The 16,468-nt window shown below is 47.5% G+C and overlaps 3 protein-coding genes across 8 annotated transcripts; 1 reads left to right on the forward strand and 2 right to left on the reverse strand.

Moving 5' to 3' along the window:
- Positions 1-89: 89 nt before the first annotated feature.
- Positions 90-10,434, forward strand: dzip1 (DAZ interacting zinc finger protein 1). 6 transcript variants are annotated; one of them, XM_062447266.1, is made up of 19 exons: positions 90-234; positions 1,100-1,203; positions 1,489-2,079; positions 4,366-4,450; positions 4,774-4,910; positions 5,072-5,185; positions 5,269-5,382; positions 5,484-5,546; positions 5,657-5,785; positions 6,136-6,184; positions 6,289-6,339; positions 6,617-6,676; positions 7,167-7,366; positions 7,573-7,762; positions 8,039-8,180; positions 8,378-8,811; positions 9,092-9,213; positions 9,586-9,745; positions 9,877-10,434. In XM_062447266.1, exons 2-19 carry the CDS (start codon positions 1,201-1,203, stop codon positions 9,954-9,956), a joined length of 2,724 nt encoding a protein of 907 aa, XP_062303250.1. In that variant the 5' UTR covers positions 90-234; positions 1,100-1,200; the 3' UTR covers positions 9,957-10,434. The 6 variants fall into 6 exon arrangements, with proteins under 6 accessions (XP_062303250.1, XP_062303254.1, XP_062303252.1 ...); XM_062447270.1 differs by having other exon boundaries at positions 91-234; positions 1,100-1,244; XM_062447268.1 differs by having other exon boundaries at positions 91-234; positions 5,272-5,382.
- On the reverse strand, positions 10,364-12,156 carry cldn10d (claudin 10d). The gene is made up of 5 exons (XM_062447283.1): positions 11,763-12,156; positions 11,241-11,402; positions 11,010-11,091; positions 10,808-10,915; positions 10,364-10,698 (listed from the first exon to the last, which is right to left on the reverse strand). Exons 1-5 carry the CDS (start codon positions 11,992-11,994, stop codon positions 10,509-10,511), a joined length of 774 nt encoding a protein of 257 aa, XP_062303267.1. The 5' UTR covers positions 11,995-12,156; the 3' UTR covers positions 10,364-10,508.
- Positions 12,157-13,165: 1,009 nt separating this feature from the next.
- cldn10e (claudin 10e) lies at positions 13,166-15,205 on the reverse strand. The gene is made up of 5 exons (XM_062446833.1): positions 14,750-15,205; positions 14,445-14,606; positions 14,258-14,339; positions 14,027-14,137; positions 13,166-13,899 (listed from the first exon to the last, which is right to left on the reverse strand). The coding sequence occupies exons 1-5, from the start codon at positions 14,979-14,981 to the stop codon at positions 13,566-13,568; spliced, it is 921 nt and encodes a 306-aa protein (XP_062302817.1). The 5' UTR covers positions 14,982-15,205; the 3' UTR covers positions 13,166-13,565.
- Between the last annotated feature and the right edge of the window lie 1,263 nt (positions 15,206-16,468).

Here is a 16,468-nt window from a genome sequence, read left to right on the forward strand (position 1 = left end):
CGTAACCTAGTTGACACATGGAGGCCTATCAAAAAAATTCTCAATCGAACCACCTTGCCATCTAATGTTGGAGTGGATTGAACTCAGGACATAACATGAGCAGACTCTAGGAATGTGTTGGGCAGCTACGTCACGGTTACCAAATCCATGAGGAGAAAAAAAACCGTTGAAGCTCAACTCCTGGGATTTGTAGAGCTAACAATAAAACAACAAATGGGCATTTAAAACACCATGGTGAGTGACGGAATCTGTATATTTGGTTGTAGGTGATATTTTAACTGGTTTGAGTAAAACATCTAGATGTACTTCGATCGACGCTCAACAAGTTAGCAAGTTAGTCTAATTAGTCTAGCTACTGTTAGCTCTGAGTCGTATCTTGAACCAGGCATGACAATGATGACCGTTATATTTTATAAATATTATAAGTAGATTAAACGTTACTTGTGTGCAGTGTGACAGACGTAACTAGATAGCACCACTGAAGAGTTGATAAGAACGAGCTTGAACTAACCAAACGATTAAATACTTTTTTTTAATCTAGCTAATAAATTTGCTAGTGGGTAAGGTACTGTAGTCAGTGATAGCCAGCCTGCAAAGACACTACTGCTTGTCTTTGTTTGGCAAGATTGAGCTTGTCCCAACTTGCAATTTAGCAAAACTACCCGACTCTACTGCAATAGCATTAGCTGCTATACAGTACAGCCTCGACAAAAGCTGCAGTGCCAATGCAGTGTGTTAAAAGCTATAAAGTGTGGCGTTAGCTAAGCTCTGTTCTCATTAAACATTTTACGTTGTTGTCCTACTGTTCGTACCAAGCCTCAACTTCTACAGTAGCTACTGTACTAGTACAGCTGATATAGCAAGTCCTCAATTTTACCCAGGAAAGTAATGCAGAGCTAGGCTAATCGTATGCCACTGCAATGGAACGGGCTGGAGGATGCTTCTGCTGGGCTTGGCTGATGTAGAGAGTCTAGCGTTAAGTGTAGTTGACGTTGTTTTACCTACAACATTTGGGCCATGTGTAGCTAGCCAGTTCATAGTCCAGGGCCAGATACATCAATCTGGGACGCCTGTTTGTATTTCCATGGTGATCGAGAAGACGCCCAACTGAGTTGTCGCACACCGTTGAAAGGGGCGGCACCAGTACAAGGAGACCGACTCGTTGTCGTTTCCCATCTATGAAGGCACAAAAAATCCAAGATGGTAAGGCGAACCAGGCTTCGAGGCGACATCTTCGAAATTAGGTAGATTACCGTCGAACCATGTTCACTGTTCGAAGTTTGTGCATAAACGTGCTGGTTATTTGATCTGATTGTTGATGCTTAATAGTAATTTTGGAACTAGAGGAATCCTTGCTGTTTTACCCTAGTACACTCTTTGTGCTGTTTAATGACTCTTTAATCATCGATTGTTATATGGTGCAGGCATGTAGCACACATTTAACATTTTATGTCTGTCTATGAAAATAACCCAGACTGTATTTTTCAGCCGTTTTACAACAACATATACTATCCCTATACGCGAGAGACCCAGGGGACTCACTCTTCAGCTGGCATCCCCTCCTTACTGAACTCCCCCCTGAGCCAGCCCTATACCAGCGGACCACCACCTCCCGTCATGTCCGCCTCTTCCTCCACCACCATTCCCCCCTTCAAGTTCCGGCAGCGGCGCGAGAGCGTGGACTGGCGTCGCGTCAGTGCCGTCGACGTGGACCTGGTGGCGAGCGAGCTGGACTTCCTCACGCTGCAGGAGCACATCCAGGGGGTGACCTTCTGCAGCGTGGAGGGCGAGCGCTGCCCGCGCTGCCAGAGCCCCGTGGACCCAGCCCTGCTCAAGCTCTTCAGGCTGGCCCAGCTCACTGTGGAGTACCTGCTGCACTCCCAGGAGGTCCTGACCCTCAGCCTGCAGGCGGCGGAGGAGAGGCTGAGGGCCGCGGGCCTCGACAGGGACCAGGTTCTGGCCCAGCAGCAGAAGCAGGCGGAGGAGATTACGGCTCTGAAAGCCGAGCTGAGGCACAGGAAGAAGATCATTAAGAGTCACCAGAACGTGCTCGCCTCGCGTCTCACCAACTGCCATAAGGTACTAAATGGTCCCCCCTCTCCAGGTTGTCTGTAGCCATTTCGGTTTTATTTCAGTAGGCACCCCACCCCCACGCCTCTTAAAGGCCCCCTCCCTCTCTGGCATTGTTCCCCAGGCTGGATTCAGAGCAGCTGTTCTCTTCATTTGTCAGTTTGATTAGAATGGGTGTATATGGGAAGGGGGATCATTTGTTTTCCTGCATTTCACTATGCTGTATTGGAAATAAGATTATTTGGTCAACACAAAATACGGTGCATATTATTGGCCGGCAAGTTCCAGAACTAGCGGCCTTGTTTTTTAGACGCGGGAAATAGGATTTGGAACTGAGCAGATGGTGTCAGCTGGGCAATAATGTTTTTTAATCCACTTACAAACGGGTGTTAAGAGCAGCCCTGAAGATGACTGATCCAACCATTTCCCCCACCCTCAAATATCCCCACGGTCAATTTGTAGACGAGTGTAATATTCTTTGCAACAACACTAACCTTTGTTTCGTTGTATTATGAAAAAGCAGACATAGCCTGTCATCCCTCTATGTTTGTAGTGAAAACAACCGGTCCTATTTTCTCCAAGTAGCCTACTGACTGGGCCCAGCTGTTGCCAAGGCAACATCTAGTGTTACATGTGACTGAGCTACATTGTTGCTAGGTGAAAGCCTTGCATGATAGCAGAAGGGGTGATGCTGTGTGAAGATCAAATATTGATAGATTAGCACATGCTCAGGATGGGTGACGGTGTGCTGTCCGTAGGTAAGCTTTTTATTGGTGAAGGGAAATTATTCACGTTTACGTAGTCCGAGCCTATTTTTCAGCCATCAACATTAGCTATTAGAGGTTCCTATAATAAGCTGTAAGATGACCTAACACCCCCCCCCCCCCCCCCCCCCATTTCTTACACATCAAAAAAGGATAATTAAGTCCACACTAGCACCCGAGGCTCTTTAAGAGAGCGGACATAATTCAATTTCATTGATCATTTCCTAACTTATTCCAGACCAGCAATGCGATTATGTCAAACAAGGAGCTCTTTTATAGCCGGTTTGCAGGGGAAAAGCATGCCTAAAGCACGGCCGAAAACCCAGACATGAGTGGATGTTTCTACAAGGTATCAGTGGCAATCTGGTTAAACTTGAATGAGGGCCCAGAAGACAGGCGGGCGGTGCGGCGGAGGTTAAATGTAGCGTGTGATGCGCCGCAGCGACAGTGTAATGCACTCAGCCACCGTCACTCCAACAGTGAGCTTGGCCGATCCGACACCAGCCAGAGGGTGGGAATCAACGTTATTCATGCTGTTCTGTCTCCTAGGAAACTCCCAGCACACAGCTCACAGATGTTTGTTTGGGCGTTAGCCTATTGCTCAAGACACATTTGATGTCAGTTGAAAGTTTGAAACCCCGTAGGCCCATGTCTCCTTTATTTGTTTAAATAGTAATTCTACATCAGAATCAGAATGGGTTTTATTCGCCATGAAAGTTTGCACAGACAAGGAATTTGCTTTGGCAGGAAGGTGTAAACATTAAACATATAGGAATCTAAAATTTAAATATGAGGACTAACTATACTAAGGGTACATAAAGAGCAATGGAATTAGATTAAAATAAACTATACAATAAAATATAAAATAAAATATAAGTTGCAGTAATTTACAATATAAAAATACTAATATTACAAAAAATACAAATGGTACAGGATTGTATTGTCCAGTGCAAAAAGCAGTGTTGTTTTAAGGGCATGAAGTCAGTGTGAACCCTTGGCCTTGTTGAAGAGGCCAACAGCGGAAGGGAAGAAACTGTTTTTGTGGCGTGGTATTGGTCCTGATGGACCGCAGCCTTCTGCCGGAGGGGAGTGACTGAAACAGGGAGTGACCAGGGTGGGAGGAGTCGGCCACAATCTTCCTCGCTCGCCTCAGGGTCCTCAAGGTGTGCAGGTCCTCGAGGGTAGGCAGATTGCAGCCAATCACCTTCTCAGCAGTGCAGATGATACGCTGCAGCCTGCTCTACATGATACTTGTTCTGTGAAGCTTACTAGGCTTACTTGTTTGTCATTGAATGTTTGTTGATTTCATGAATCAAATTGTAACAAAGTAGTCATGAATGTAAGTGGGAGACAATTACACATTTCTCATCGTATTTTCAACCCCTCTACTGTTGACCTTGCATGTTGACCTCAGTCAAATGGCTGAGTAGGGACACATGTTTGCCTCCACAAGCTGCAACTGTTGAGAGAATAACATGTGAATGCAGTTGTAATTAAGTTCTGTGTTCCTTTTGTGTTTTTCTTTTTCCAGTGTCAACATTGTGATAAAGCCTTCATGAATTCCTCCTTTCTGCAGAATCACATGCAACGTCGTCACCCAGAGGAGTATGACTCCCGTAAGTCCACAGCCCAGGCTTGATTGCCACTTTAGAAGGAGAGAAAGGGAGAGAGAGAAAGAATAAGAGAGGGAGAGAACTGTAGTTATAGGTCAGCCGGTCTGGTAAGTTGCTAGCGGTACAATCCAGTCTAAACAACCACGTCTGTTTTGCAGACCATCAAGGAGGGCCCGAACCTACCTCCGTAATGTTGAACAGTTGTGAAATGTGCTCAACATTTTGAAGCTAACTTTGTATTTGTTTGCCCTATGAAAGCTGTGGTATACAATTTCCTGTTTGAGGTTCTCATTTTTTTCAATCTCATATGTCATCATCTGTTGCAGAATGTAGGTCAGATAGTGAGAGGAAACATCAGATTACTTCACTCAAGGGGGAGGTTGTTAGCCTGAAGGAGGAGGTTATTAGCCTGAAGGAGGAGGTTAACCAGCAGCAACAAGCTCTGCGGGCCAAAACCACTCAGGTGAGAGACACATGGTCTAAAGCACATTGTATAGTAAACATTGGATGTCACGTAAGTCCCAGAATGTAAAGACATATGTACAGTTCTCAGACAGGACATCTGCAGGCCAGCTAAAAGTGTTTTTCTACTTTTTGACGACTGATTGTCTTTTACTATCAAAGGAGAAAGACCAACTGGCCATGCACGAGGAGCTGGAGAGATTGGACCGGAAACTCCAGGATACCACGGGTGGCATCAGGAGGGAGCTGGACATGTTCCACAGAAACAACGCTCAGGTTACCAATGGGCCGCTGGACATGGCAATGTGGCTCTGTTGTGCAAGATGTGATGATTCGACTGAGGTCTCTTTCTCCTCCAGCAGCTTCAGGTGGCCCGTCAGGAGCCTGACCTCAGTGTGGCTCCTCGCCAGGTAGAGAGAGACCACGACCAGGACAGAGCTCTCCACAGGCTGACACAACAGATCAAGCAACAGGTGTGCTAATTCATTCTAGTGATGTCATAGGCCGTAACTGTACTTAGGACCAGCATTAGAAACTCTGGGTGGTGATAAATCAAAATACAAATTGTTTACAGGACAAAAAATGGGAATCCGCGTTGCAGAAAATGAAAGCGGTCCACGAGAGTGAAACAGTCGAGGTCAGTCCTGATGTTAACGCGAAGGTGTCGCAATCAAAATATCAAACGCCGAGTTCTCTGCGTGATATGTGGTCCCTCCCCCCACCCCCCCCACCCCCCACCCCTCCCAGCTCCAGAGGGAGCTGAGCAGGATGCAGTCGTCGCTGTCGGAGCAGCAGGACCGGGGCCTGAGGCAGAGGGAGGAGATGAGCCAGCGGCTGCAGGAGAAGGAGCTCACCATCGTGGCTCAGAGGGAACAGGTGAGCGCCTCACACGCCCCTCTGGGGGAGGGAGGTGTGGGGTGCGAGGTGGGTGACACCAGACTTGAGTCGTGTGGCCTCTCTTGGTCACGATTACGTCATGTCGGGAGATGGACATCTGTAGATCGTTAATAATCACAACCGCGGTTTGATACAGATGCACAGGGCACAGCTAGATAATGGGATTATGTAATGTGGGCTATTTAAACATGCTAACAGAGGAAGGATATTTAGCTCATACGATTAACAGTTGAAGCATTAAGCAATTAACAACGTTAATTGTTAGGTATGTTAGGTATAGTGGTTAACAGGTATATTCTTCTTTCTAAAATCATGCCTTTGTTTTACAGATAAGGCACATTTCTTTGAATCCACCTACCAAAGTGGTTGAAGTTCCAGGTATGGAGTTTCCTTACATTGCACGTATGTTATTTGGTATCTATTTTCCTCTGAAGTGTCAATTATTATGCAGTAAATGGCTACCCTCTTTTTCTATGTTTCAGTGCTAGTCACTGCTCCAGCACCAGCACCTAAACCAAAAAGAGTGATGTCTGGTAAGTTATTAGAATAACATTGTTACCAAGGCACATGTCATGATGCTGGCCTAGTTTACCTCTTGCAATGAGAAATAATATATGTTGTCATAGTTGCATGCTTCGTGCTTGGAGTGCTCATTTCACACATCCACACATCCAGGCCAGAACGGCACAAAGTTAACTACCTAAGAAAAAAAAGGAACTCAGAGAGACACCAGCATTCCATCTCCCTTCCTCAAGTTCCCATCCCCCTAACTCCCACTCACCCTCTGACCTCCCTGTGCTGTCCAATCAGAGCAGCCTCCCATTGCTACTAAACTGGATCCAATAGAGGAGATGTCAGAGGAGGAGAAAGGTAAAATTGTGTGTGTGCATGGCAGCAGCGTCTTGTTGAATGCATGCTGCTCTGCATGGAGGTGTCGGCCTGGTCCGGTCTGTGAAGCCTGCCTTGTCAAATCAGCGAGCATTCGTGAAGTCGCCCATTTGATGGCAAACGCAACAAGAACGTGTCCCCTTCCGCCTGTCCCTCTACGGATGCTGTTACTGCCGCCCATGGCTGTGCAGGGAACACCCCGAGGGCATGGAAACCTGGGCAAGAAAAGACAAGCCGCAAACTCATCCCGTGACATCATCCTTTTCACGCTTGCCTGCCTCGTCAAAAAAAAAAAAAACAGAGGCCGACTAGTCTCAATCCTTTTTGCATAATATTTGAAAATGTGCTTGTGCAACTTGCATGGACAGTTAGATAGCTAGCCAGCGTTTGGATGTGCTGTGTGAACATCTCCAGTCAGTATTACTCCCAGATTCCCACATCCTTCGCTGAATTGTACACGTCACTCTTCCAGACTCCAGCAGCGTGTCCGGAAGGCCAGAGGTCATGAGGCCGGAGGCAAAGAAGCACGAGCAGAAACAGGAAGCCAGGAAGCAGGTGGCGGGCGCGACGACCCCGCGCGTGCTGAGGAAGATCCCCGACATCCAGAGGGAGCTGCGGCCCGCTCTGGAGCAGGCGCTCCTGGAAAAGCTGGAGACCCTGGGCGTCAGAGCGGTACGCACACAACCACACACAGCCCCTCTGGCCTCACCCCCCCCCCCTAAACACCACACCAGAAACACTCGAAACAACAGTTTTACCGTACATCAAGATCTCCCCCCCCCTCCCTCCATAAGCTACTGGGTATTTTTACATCAGGTTATCGTCACGCGTCTTTGCTTTGGAGAAACGGATGGGCTGACACCTCCGTCCTTTGACAGGGCCTGACTGGTCTGCGGAACAGGGAGTACAGCGACCTCGTGGCCAAGGTGCGCCTGGAGAGGGAGAGCGTCGCGAGGGACGTCCCCGACTACTGGCGCCACCGCAAGGACGTGGCCCACACCTTGGAGCGGAGACTGAAGGGAAAGAAGACGGGGGGGCAGCAGGCCAAACCCACGACCCCAACTCAAGGTACCAGGAACCACCACAAAGAAGTGTTTCTCGTGTCAAACCCGAAAGTGTTTCTTTTGTGTGCTGTTGGGTTGACCAGGGTCAGTATTGATATTTCTTGCGTGCTCTGTGGTTGCAGTTAGAATGTCAGCCAAATCTCTGTAAGCCTTCAGCCGTAAGCTGCTTTGAGAACATGAGTCATTTAATCACATCATGATCCGACTGTGGTGTCAGATGTTCTCAGACCAACTTAGCGGCTCATTTCTGTTGGTGTCGCGTGCGTGTTTGTCACCGCAGTGACTCAGAGCAGAGCGCGGTCCAGCAGCTTGCCCTCCAGGGTCACACAGGTGATGTCAGGGCCAGCGGCCAAGCAGGTGCAGCCCCCTCAGCCAGCCCCCCGGACCAAGACCAGCACCCTACCCAAGACCTCCACCCCCAGGTATGGCACCTTCACTTACCCAACTGTGACTTGGCACATGTTGCTTGACTCATTTTAAGGGGGAAGAAAAGTTCCTTCTTGTAGTCTGCATCTTGTCATTACTATTTTATTTAATCAATCGCTCAGTAATATGTGTGCCTGGAATGTAAGTTGTTTTTTGTTGTTGTTTGTTGATGTTTTGGGTACCGTCTCCCAAGAACACCTCCGTTTAGTTCAGACGAGGAGTCTGAAGACGAGGGGGAGACGGAGGAGGAGGAGGAGGAAGAGGAACAGCCTCAGAAACAGAGACAAGAACGAGGCCCTCAACACAAAGCCCCACCACCCAGGACACCGCAGCCCCAACCTAAACCGAGCCAGGGCAGGCCAACCCACACCAAGCCCATCCCCGCCAGGCCAAGCCATGCCAAGACGACTCGTAGCAACCTGAGCCAGACCCAGCCTCCACCGCCCAAAACCCAGCAGCAGCCAAGAGGCCCTGCGGTCAACAAAAACAAGACGACGGGCAAGACGGCCGTGACTGCGGTGGAGAGCGAGGGGGAGTGGACAGACGGGAGCGAGATGGAGGAGATCGACCTGCCGCAGCTCCAGAACTACACCGACCAAAATGGCAACGTGGGGAAAACGACAAACAGTAAGAACTCCCAAACGGATCCCGCTTCCTCTTTTTGACAGCAACAACCTGAATTAGATTAGACTTTATTTGTCATTGTGCAGTAAAACCATACAACGAAATGTACTTGTGCAGCCTCTAAAACGATACTCACTCAGGCGTAGACATGGATACACACTCACACAATAAATAAAATAAGAAAAATTGAAAGAACGTTCCCACATTCAAAGTATTCAGCTTTATGGTGGATATATATCGACTATTGACATCGGTTTTATTCAACTCCTGCCTGTCTCTCCAGGCAACCTTGTCAAGGGTCTGACAAAAAGCCTTGAGAAGCAGCTGGCTGACAGAGGACCAAAGAAGCCAGTAGGGGGAGTGAGCACACTGCCAGAGAGCAAAGATGTGGTACGGGAACTCAAGGTGAGAAACCCTGCCCCTCACGTCAACGCAGCAATGCCAGCTGTAGGCGACGGGTGTCTTTCATTTCTGTGTGACCTGATAAGCCAATCCGTGCTGAGGACAGCGACAGGAAATTGTTCTTGTACAATAATCTGATTTACATGTATGTGTTGAAGATAGCTGCACAGCAAAAAAACGAGGCTTCAGCTTGAATGTAGGCGAAGCCTTCAGATAGGGAGATCTGCTCAGAGAGGGCGATCTCCCAAGACGCACAGCAGAAGCCCGTGAAAGAGGACGCCGGAGGGAAACATGCTGATGTCTTCACCCTGCTGTAACCTGAGCCGCGGCCCTCACTCCCCCATCTCCCTCTCTTTGTGTGTGTGTGTGTTCTAGTACACTGAGATGGACGAGAGCAGCGAGGACTGGGACGTGTCCTCTCTGGAGGACCTGGCTCTTCCGGAAGGGTCCAAACCGGCGCCCGGCCCCGCTCCCGTGAGGAAGAGCCTGGACTCGTCCGGGACGAGCGTCTGGGGCACCTCCACCGGAAAGAGAGGTCAGCGCCTGTGCTCTGGATGTTGTTAAATGAGCTCACCACAGGAAAGGGTTCAACACTTGCACTCTTAAGAGTGTGTATGTGTGTGTATGCTGTCTAGTATTCATCTCTGGCTGTGTGTGTTTCCTCAGGTCTCAGTGAAACAGGAGGGAGCACCCTGAAGAGCAGCCTGGTTTCAGTCAGTGACTTCAGTGACACAGATGATATATAGCCATATAAATCAATCAAGCAATATATATATGCTTGACTGGTAGCATAGGTTTACAGGCCTCAGGCGCTAAAACAATATCTATAAAACGGCTTTTGAAATACAAAGAATGTCATGTTTTCCCCTATTGTTTAGTGATGAATTGTATATGTATCAAGGAACATGTCTACACTCCAATAATAAGGATGTTTTCCTCTGCTCAGGACCCCATTGCAGTGCTAACTGACATGATAGTTATCCTCTGCCTTGTGCAGCTTTCAGTATTAAGTTTATATATATATAGAGTATAACTGTTGTTATTTTTTACGTTTGGATTTTGCATTCAAGTGAGGTACCTTTTCCTGTGGTACTGTACGTGGTAGTGTGTTGTCAGTTTTGTACTTGAGATTTGAAACGAAATTCAGTTGTTTTTATGAATGAAAATATTTATACAAGCAGCAAAACGAATCGTATGGATTCACAATATCAGTACTGTTGTCACTTACTAAATAAACACACTAGTTTACAGTTGTTTTCTCCTATCCAGATACAAAATTCATCTCAGGCCATCACAGATCACACAAAGTCATCTCTGCCAAAGGACCTAATGGTTCTAGTGTTTCCACTTCTCCTGCTGTCTCTGCTCCCCGGGTACAGAGGTGGCATCATGGGGACTCTTGACAGGGCCGGCTTCATGTATGTGCGCCTGGTACCCACGGTCCGAGCTGTGGCGTACGTAGCAGGCCTGCGGGCCTTTTTGTTGGAACTGCGAATTCAGAGCATGTGAAAGACGTGTTATGATGGTAAGGTTAAACATACAGTTGACCTCAGGTCGAGAGGACCCCGTCGTACACAGAGGAAGCGGGAAGTCTTACGTGAGGTGGAGACCTTCCCTCCCAGAGAAGTAACTCATGACAGCCCCCCCAGAAATGAGCAGCAAAGACCCTCCCCAGCCAATGAACACGGCTGCTCCGATTTCGTATCTGGAGGAAGGAAGCAAGAACAGCCAAGTGAGTTTCACACGAAACAACATGATCTTTTGTTGGTTCAGTTTCCACGACGACAACATCGACATACTTCTGTCCATGGAAAGTTGGATCCACAAACTCTCTCCGGATCTTGTTACCCCACAATGAGTAGGTGATTAGACCACAGAACCCTGGCAAGCAAAACACGCTTTTGTAATGTCGATCCACACTCAATTAGCTCAACAAAAGAATTTCACATTCCAGCCCACATTTAACAATGTACACACACACACACACACACGGTTCCACAAAGTCCCTCTCCTTAGTAAACAGGTCTCACCGGACACGACGTAGGTTATGGCACCCGTGAAGGTCACCCTGGCGTTGGCGATCTCTGACCCCCCTATCTTGGTGCACTTCATGCCCACCAGAGTGAGGACGGCGGCGAAGAAGCCGGTGATGACGGAGCAGACGGCCAGAGCCCTGCACACGTGGAGGAACACTGAGACAAACCAGACCAGACCTCGGTCAAATGAGCGACAACCACAACAGGATGGGATCGTATTCAATCGTCAGATGACGATAAAAGGGACTTTACATTTAGTCATTTAGCAGACGCTCTTATCCAGAGCGACTTACATTAAGTACAGGGACATTCCCCCCGAGGCAAGTAGGGTGAAGTGCCGTGCCCAAGGACACAACGTCATCTGGCACGGCCGGGAATCGAACTGGCAACCTTCTGATTACAAGCCCGCTTCCCTAACCGCTCAGCCACCGGACTTAAAACAGACTCAACCCAACCATCCCCTCATCTCACCTAGTCCTACTGAACCGATATGAAAAAGGACAAAATCAAGCTTACCTGGCAACCCCATCAAGGAGGGGTATTCTTTGCAGTCAGAGACACCCGTGGTGTCGGAGACACAGTCCTTCCAGAGGTTGGAGTAGTAGTTGACAGTGGTGAGGACGATGGTGCCCACCTCTGAGAAGGTCCAGTACTCCGTGGGCAGGGTGGAGCACACTAGAATCCACCCAGACAGACAGGAGACGAAGCAGCTAATCTCCATGTACATCACCACCGTCCGGTACTTCATGGTGCCAAGCTTGAGCTCACCCCAGAGGCTCCGAGGCCTGGAAAGCAGGTGAGAAGCACAAGATGTGAGTTTAAGTGCTGGCTTAAAACAGGATGAACTGTAAGTAAGAGTCGGGTCCTATCTGCCGTGAGTGAGGTCTGGTTTGCACAACACTGTCCTACGGGTTCCTGGTGGCTGGTTGTGGATACCTGAGCCTTGATTTCGCTTATCTCACAGGTCATCACACAGGGCTTTGCTCAGTAAGCATCCTCTCTATTCCCATGATTCAGGGGGAGATAGTTTCAGGGTGCGGCCTTGTGCAGCTCCCAGTCTCCTGTCCACACTCACATAGTGGTTTGACTTGGAACAGCCCTCATAGTCGTTTTTCTCAGAACACAGTGTGACAAAATGATGCGGTGTAACTTAACTTGTCACTGGCTGTGACAAACTTTATTGAGCTGATCTGGGAAACCATTTGTGCTCTTAAATCAGAGCAATGTAGATTTGACTAAAGAAGATCTTTAATTTAACCCTTGTGCTGCCTTCGGGTCACATGACCCAAAGGTTCATAACGAACCATCGTTGTGTTTACCCAATTTTACCCAATACAAAAACAAATAAAAATAATTTTCTTTTAACCTTTGCAATGTGGGAGGTCTGAGACAGCCCGACGGTTAAAAGAAAATGCTTCACTTTGTTTTTGTATGCGGTAAAGTTGTCGCAATATGACGGTGGGTCACAATGACTGATGATAACACAAGGGTTAATCAGTTTTAAGTCATACACCTATTCAAAATGGCTGTCACCTTGTGTGGTGTTGCCTGATGTTATTGTGTAGGTGGTATTATAGTAACTTTAAGAGGATAATATCACCAAGCATATTAGACAATCATAACCATATCATCTGGCATCATTTTGCTGAGGTGGAACTTGTTTGGACATTCTGGTCTCCATGACGGTAAACAGTGTTTTGGATGTTTGTCCCATCCCTTCTTCGTCCTCAAAGGCAGGCAGAGAGATGAGGGTGTCTGGTCTGAATGGAGGTTAGCTTTAATGTAGTGCATTTCAAATTTGGTAGCTTATTTTAGTTGAGTGCCTGAGACGTGATGCTGTATAAAGGAAGCATCAAAAGAGCACTTTTCACACATGCCCCATTACCTCTCTAAGAGCCGTGTATAAGCAAACTAAGACATGTAGAAAGGTTTTTTTATTTATTATTATTTTAGTACAAATACAGATACTGAGGATTACAGAAAGTCCCATTGAACAGTGTTAGTCAAATACATTTCTTCATGACATGAATCTGAATTTGAATCAGATAAAACATTTACCATCTCAACCTCAAATAAAACCGAATCATTTTAACAGGAATTCCTGAGTAAGGATATGACCTTAGTATCAGACAGAACAATCTCTTCACTGAAGGGCATCCACTATTCAACCACCTGTCTTCATTACTACAATATCTATACATAACCCGATTGTACACACAGGCATTTGTCTCCCTAGGATGGTCACTGGTGCTATTATGTTCACTCACTGAGCCTGAGGCCCATCGCCGACGAGAGGAAATTACATCTGACCCTGACAGGTCAGATATAGGAGTTCTTTATGAATTGTCCTTTCTCGCTCCTCCTCGACGCATCGGACAAAGAAGACACTGATCTGCTGCTGCTTCTCGACCGGGAGCGCTCCGACCCACTCGACCCGAGCGTGCGACTTGACCCCGAAGACCTTTCGGACCGCCCCGAACTGGACGACCGTCCAGGAGACGGCCGGGCGGATGCCGAGGAGATGGCTGAGACATTGGAGAGGGCGGACTTTGAAGACAACTCGGACACGGTGGAAACTTTGGTCTTGGAGGTGATCACGGACACAGAGGACAGTGACTTTGCTTCCTCTGGAAGCGCAGGAGGGACCCTGACCCTGGAAAAATAGAGCGAAACAACAGTACACGGCCCTCCAATCGACCATACTACCATGGTGGTCCATGGATTTCAAGTGTATGTATAGTGTGTATGAATTTTCATAGCATGTCAATGTCTGTACTCACGGCTCATCGTCACAGAGCACCTTGCACACCGAGACCAGGTAGAACGTCCCCCCGGTGGACTGAAATGCTGACCCCACCCAGCCAAGAAACAGAGGAGTCCCCAGATCATACCTGTGTGAGAGATCGAGCCTGTGAGAGGCGGGAAAAGGGGAAAGAGAGAAATAGGGAGACAAAGACAAGGGAAATACCCAACAGAGGGAGAGAGCGAGAGGGGGAAGGTTGTGTACTTACTGTAATCCATCCAGACCAGGGTTATAGTATTCCCCAGAGACGTATATTGCGTAGACAGCATATCCAAACGTGGACAGAATTCCTACAATGAAGCACAATGGAGTCAGCAACAGCCCATCTCCCATTAAGAAGCAACAGCTTCACACTGGCCAGTGGACACATAGCGACAGAGAGAGATGTTGTTTACCACTGGTGATGTGACAGAATCCTCCGAAGAAGATCTTCTTGTGCTTGGACTTGTCTTTGCCCCCGATGAAGGTGCACTCCATTCCGATGAGGCTCACCACAAAGCCCAGCATTCCTACTACCAGAGCCGCCATCAGCAGGCCACGCACGACCTGGACATGGTCTGGGGTTCACAGCACAAAGCAAAACATGGCTTAGACCTCACACGAGAGCTCAGTGTCATGATTGAGAAACGGGGCCTATTTTCCTAGGTATGTTCCAACCACAAACAGCATTAGGTGGGTCATCCCAACGTGCCGTACCCACCCTCCACAGACCAGAGCACAGGGAAGTCGTAGCAGTTGGAGACGGAGGTAGAATCTGTGAAACAGGACCTCCACAGACTGGACCAGTACCAGGCCACCTTTATGATTGAAGAGCCGCCCATGCCCCCGATGGAAGCGATCTTCCAGCCCTCCATCGCCATGGAGCACGCCACGAAGATCCAGCCCAGCACCGCCATCAGGAAGCCCCAAATCTGCATCACGCGGATCTTCATCCTCGAGTCTGCCTATCCGGTCTAGATTGAACCGACTCTGATTTTTTGGTGTCCGTCTCCTCTCACTCTGAATGCGATCTTTTCTCTGACTTCCTTCCCCGAATCCTCTCTTTTAGTTGTCTTTCAGACAGTTCTCGCTGTGTCTCCAGTTAAACTGTCAGGTCTCTGACAGTCTCTGGGATGAAAACATGCTGATCTCAGGTAGTTTAACGAATAAGGCAGAGGAGTGCTACAGAGACAGTTTTTCTGTGATGTCACTTCCCTCATGCTTCTCCGGGGTTTGGACACGGGTGAGAGTCAGCTGGCTGTCAGGTTCCCAGAACCACCTGCAGAAGGTGTTGAGTTTGTGTTGCTTCAAAATGCTCACCTCAGCACAGCAGCTCAGATTTGCTCAGCTGTCATCTCCACCTATGTCCTATATTTTAATGTTTTGTGAGGGATAATAAAAACTATTAACCCTCGTGCTGCCTTCGGGTCACATGACCCAAAGGTTCATAACGAACCATCGTTGTGTTTACCCAATTTTACCCAATACAAAAACAAATTAAAATAATTTTCTTTTAACCTTTGCAATGTGGGGGGTCTGAGACAGCCCAACGGTTAAAAGAAAATGCTTCACTTTGTCTTTGTATGCGGTAAATCTGTCGCAATACGACGGTGGGTCACAATGACTGATGGGTCAGAATGACCCGAAGATAACACAAGGGTTAACATGATTATAGTTGTGTAAAGAGTGAAAAGTATCATAGCATAAAGGTTTAGCATCTACAAATAACCCTTGATATTTCATCATTCACCTATTTTTTTATTAGTTTTTTCATAATAAATATAGTTGCAGAAACTATTTGAACCTTTAACCTTTCTGTTATATATAGTATTTGCTGGAAAAACACTTTTTTTGTAGGTAAAGAGGAACTCATTACACAACTTGCAGCATCAAAGTATGTTGACATTGCCCCCGGATGTGCCAGGTCATAGGGGCTGGGTGTATGTGTCCTAATTAAAACATGCGCTGAGGTAATGACAGTTAAATCCATGGCTCTGGTGTTATTAGTTCCATGGGGAGTGATGGATTTTCTTGTGACGAGTGAAGATGAGAAGGGTCGTCTTTGTTTGAAGTTTCCTCAGCTTACTGGCAAAGTTATTGGCAAAGTGGACCAAATAAGTACAGTGAATTCTGAAATGGCGGCAGAGTTGTGAGTCAGGGAGGCCTATGAGGTGAGTCTAGCTAGCTGGCTGTGTCATGGCTTTTATTAGTTAAGGGATAAGAGAGACAGAACAATAGAAGGGTTATGTGTGTTAGCCTGCAGGGCCCCACCTCATTAAGGTGTAATATGAAGGTATAATGCTAAAATACCTGCTGCATAAGCCCTGAAGTATTGATGGTCTTGGTTGATGCTGATAGTAATAATATTCTCTACTGTTTTTGTTTGTTTAAAAACAGAGATGTAACTGATGCCAATGGATAGAATAAAGGGACCTCAAAA

This window comes from Osmerus eperlanus, chromosome 21 (assembly GCF_963692335.1).
Source record: "Osmerus eperlanus chromosome 21, fOsmEpe2.1, whole genome shotgun sequence".
Classification (NCBI taxonomy): domain Eukaryota; kingdom Metazoa; phylum Chordata; class Actinopteri; order Osmeriformes; family Osmeridae; genus Osmerus; species Osmerus eperlanus.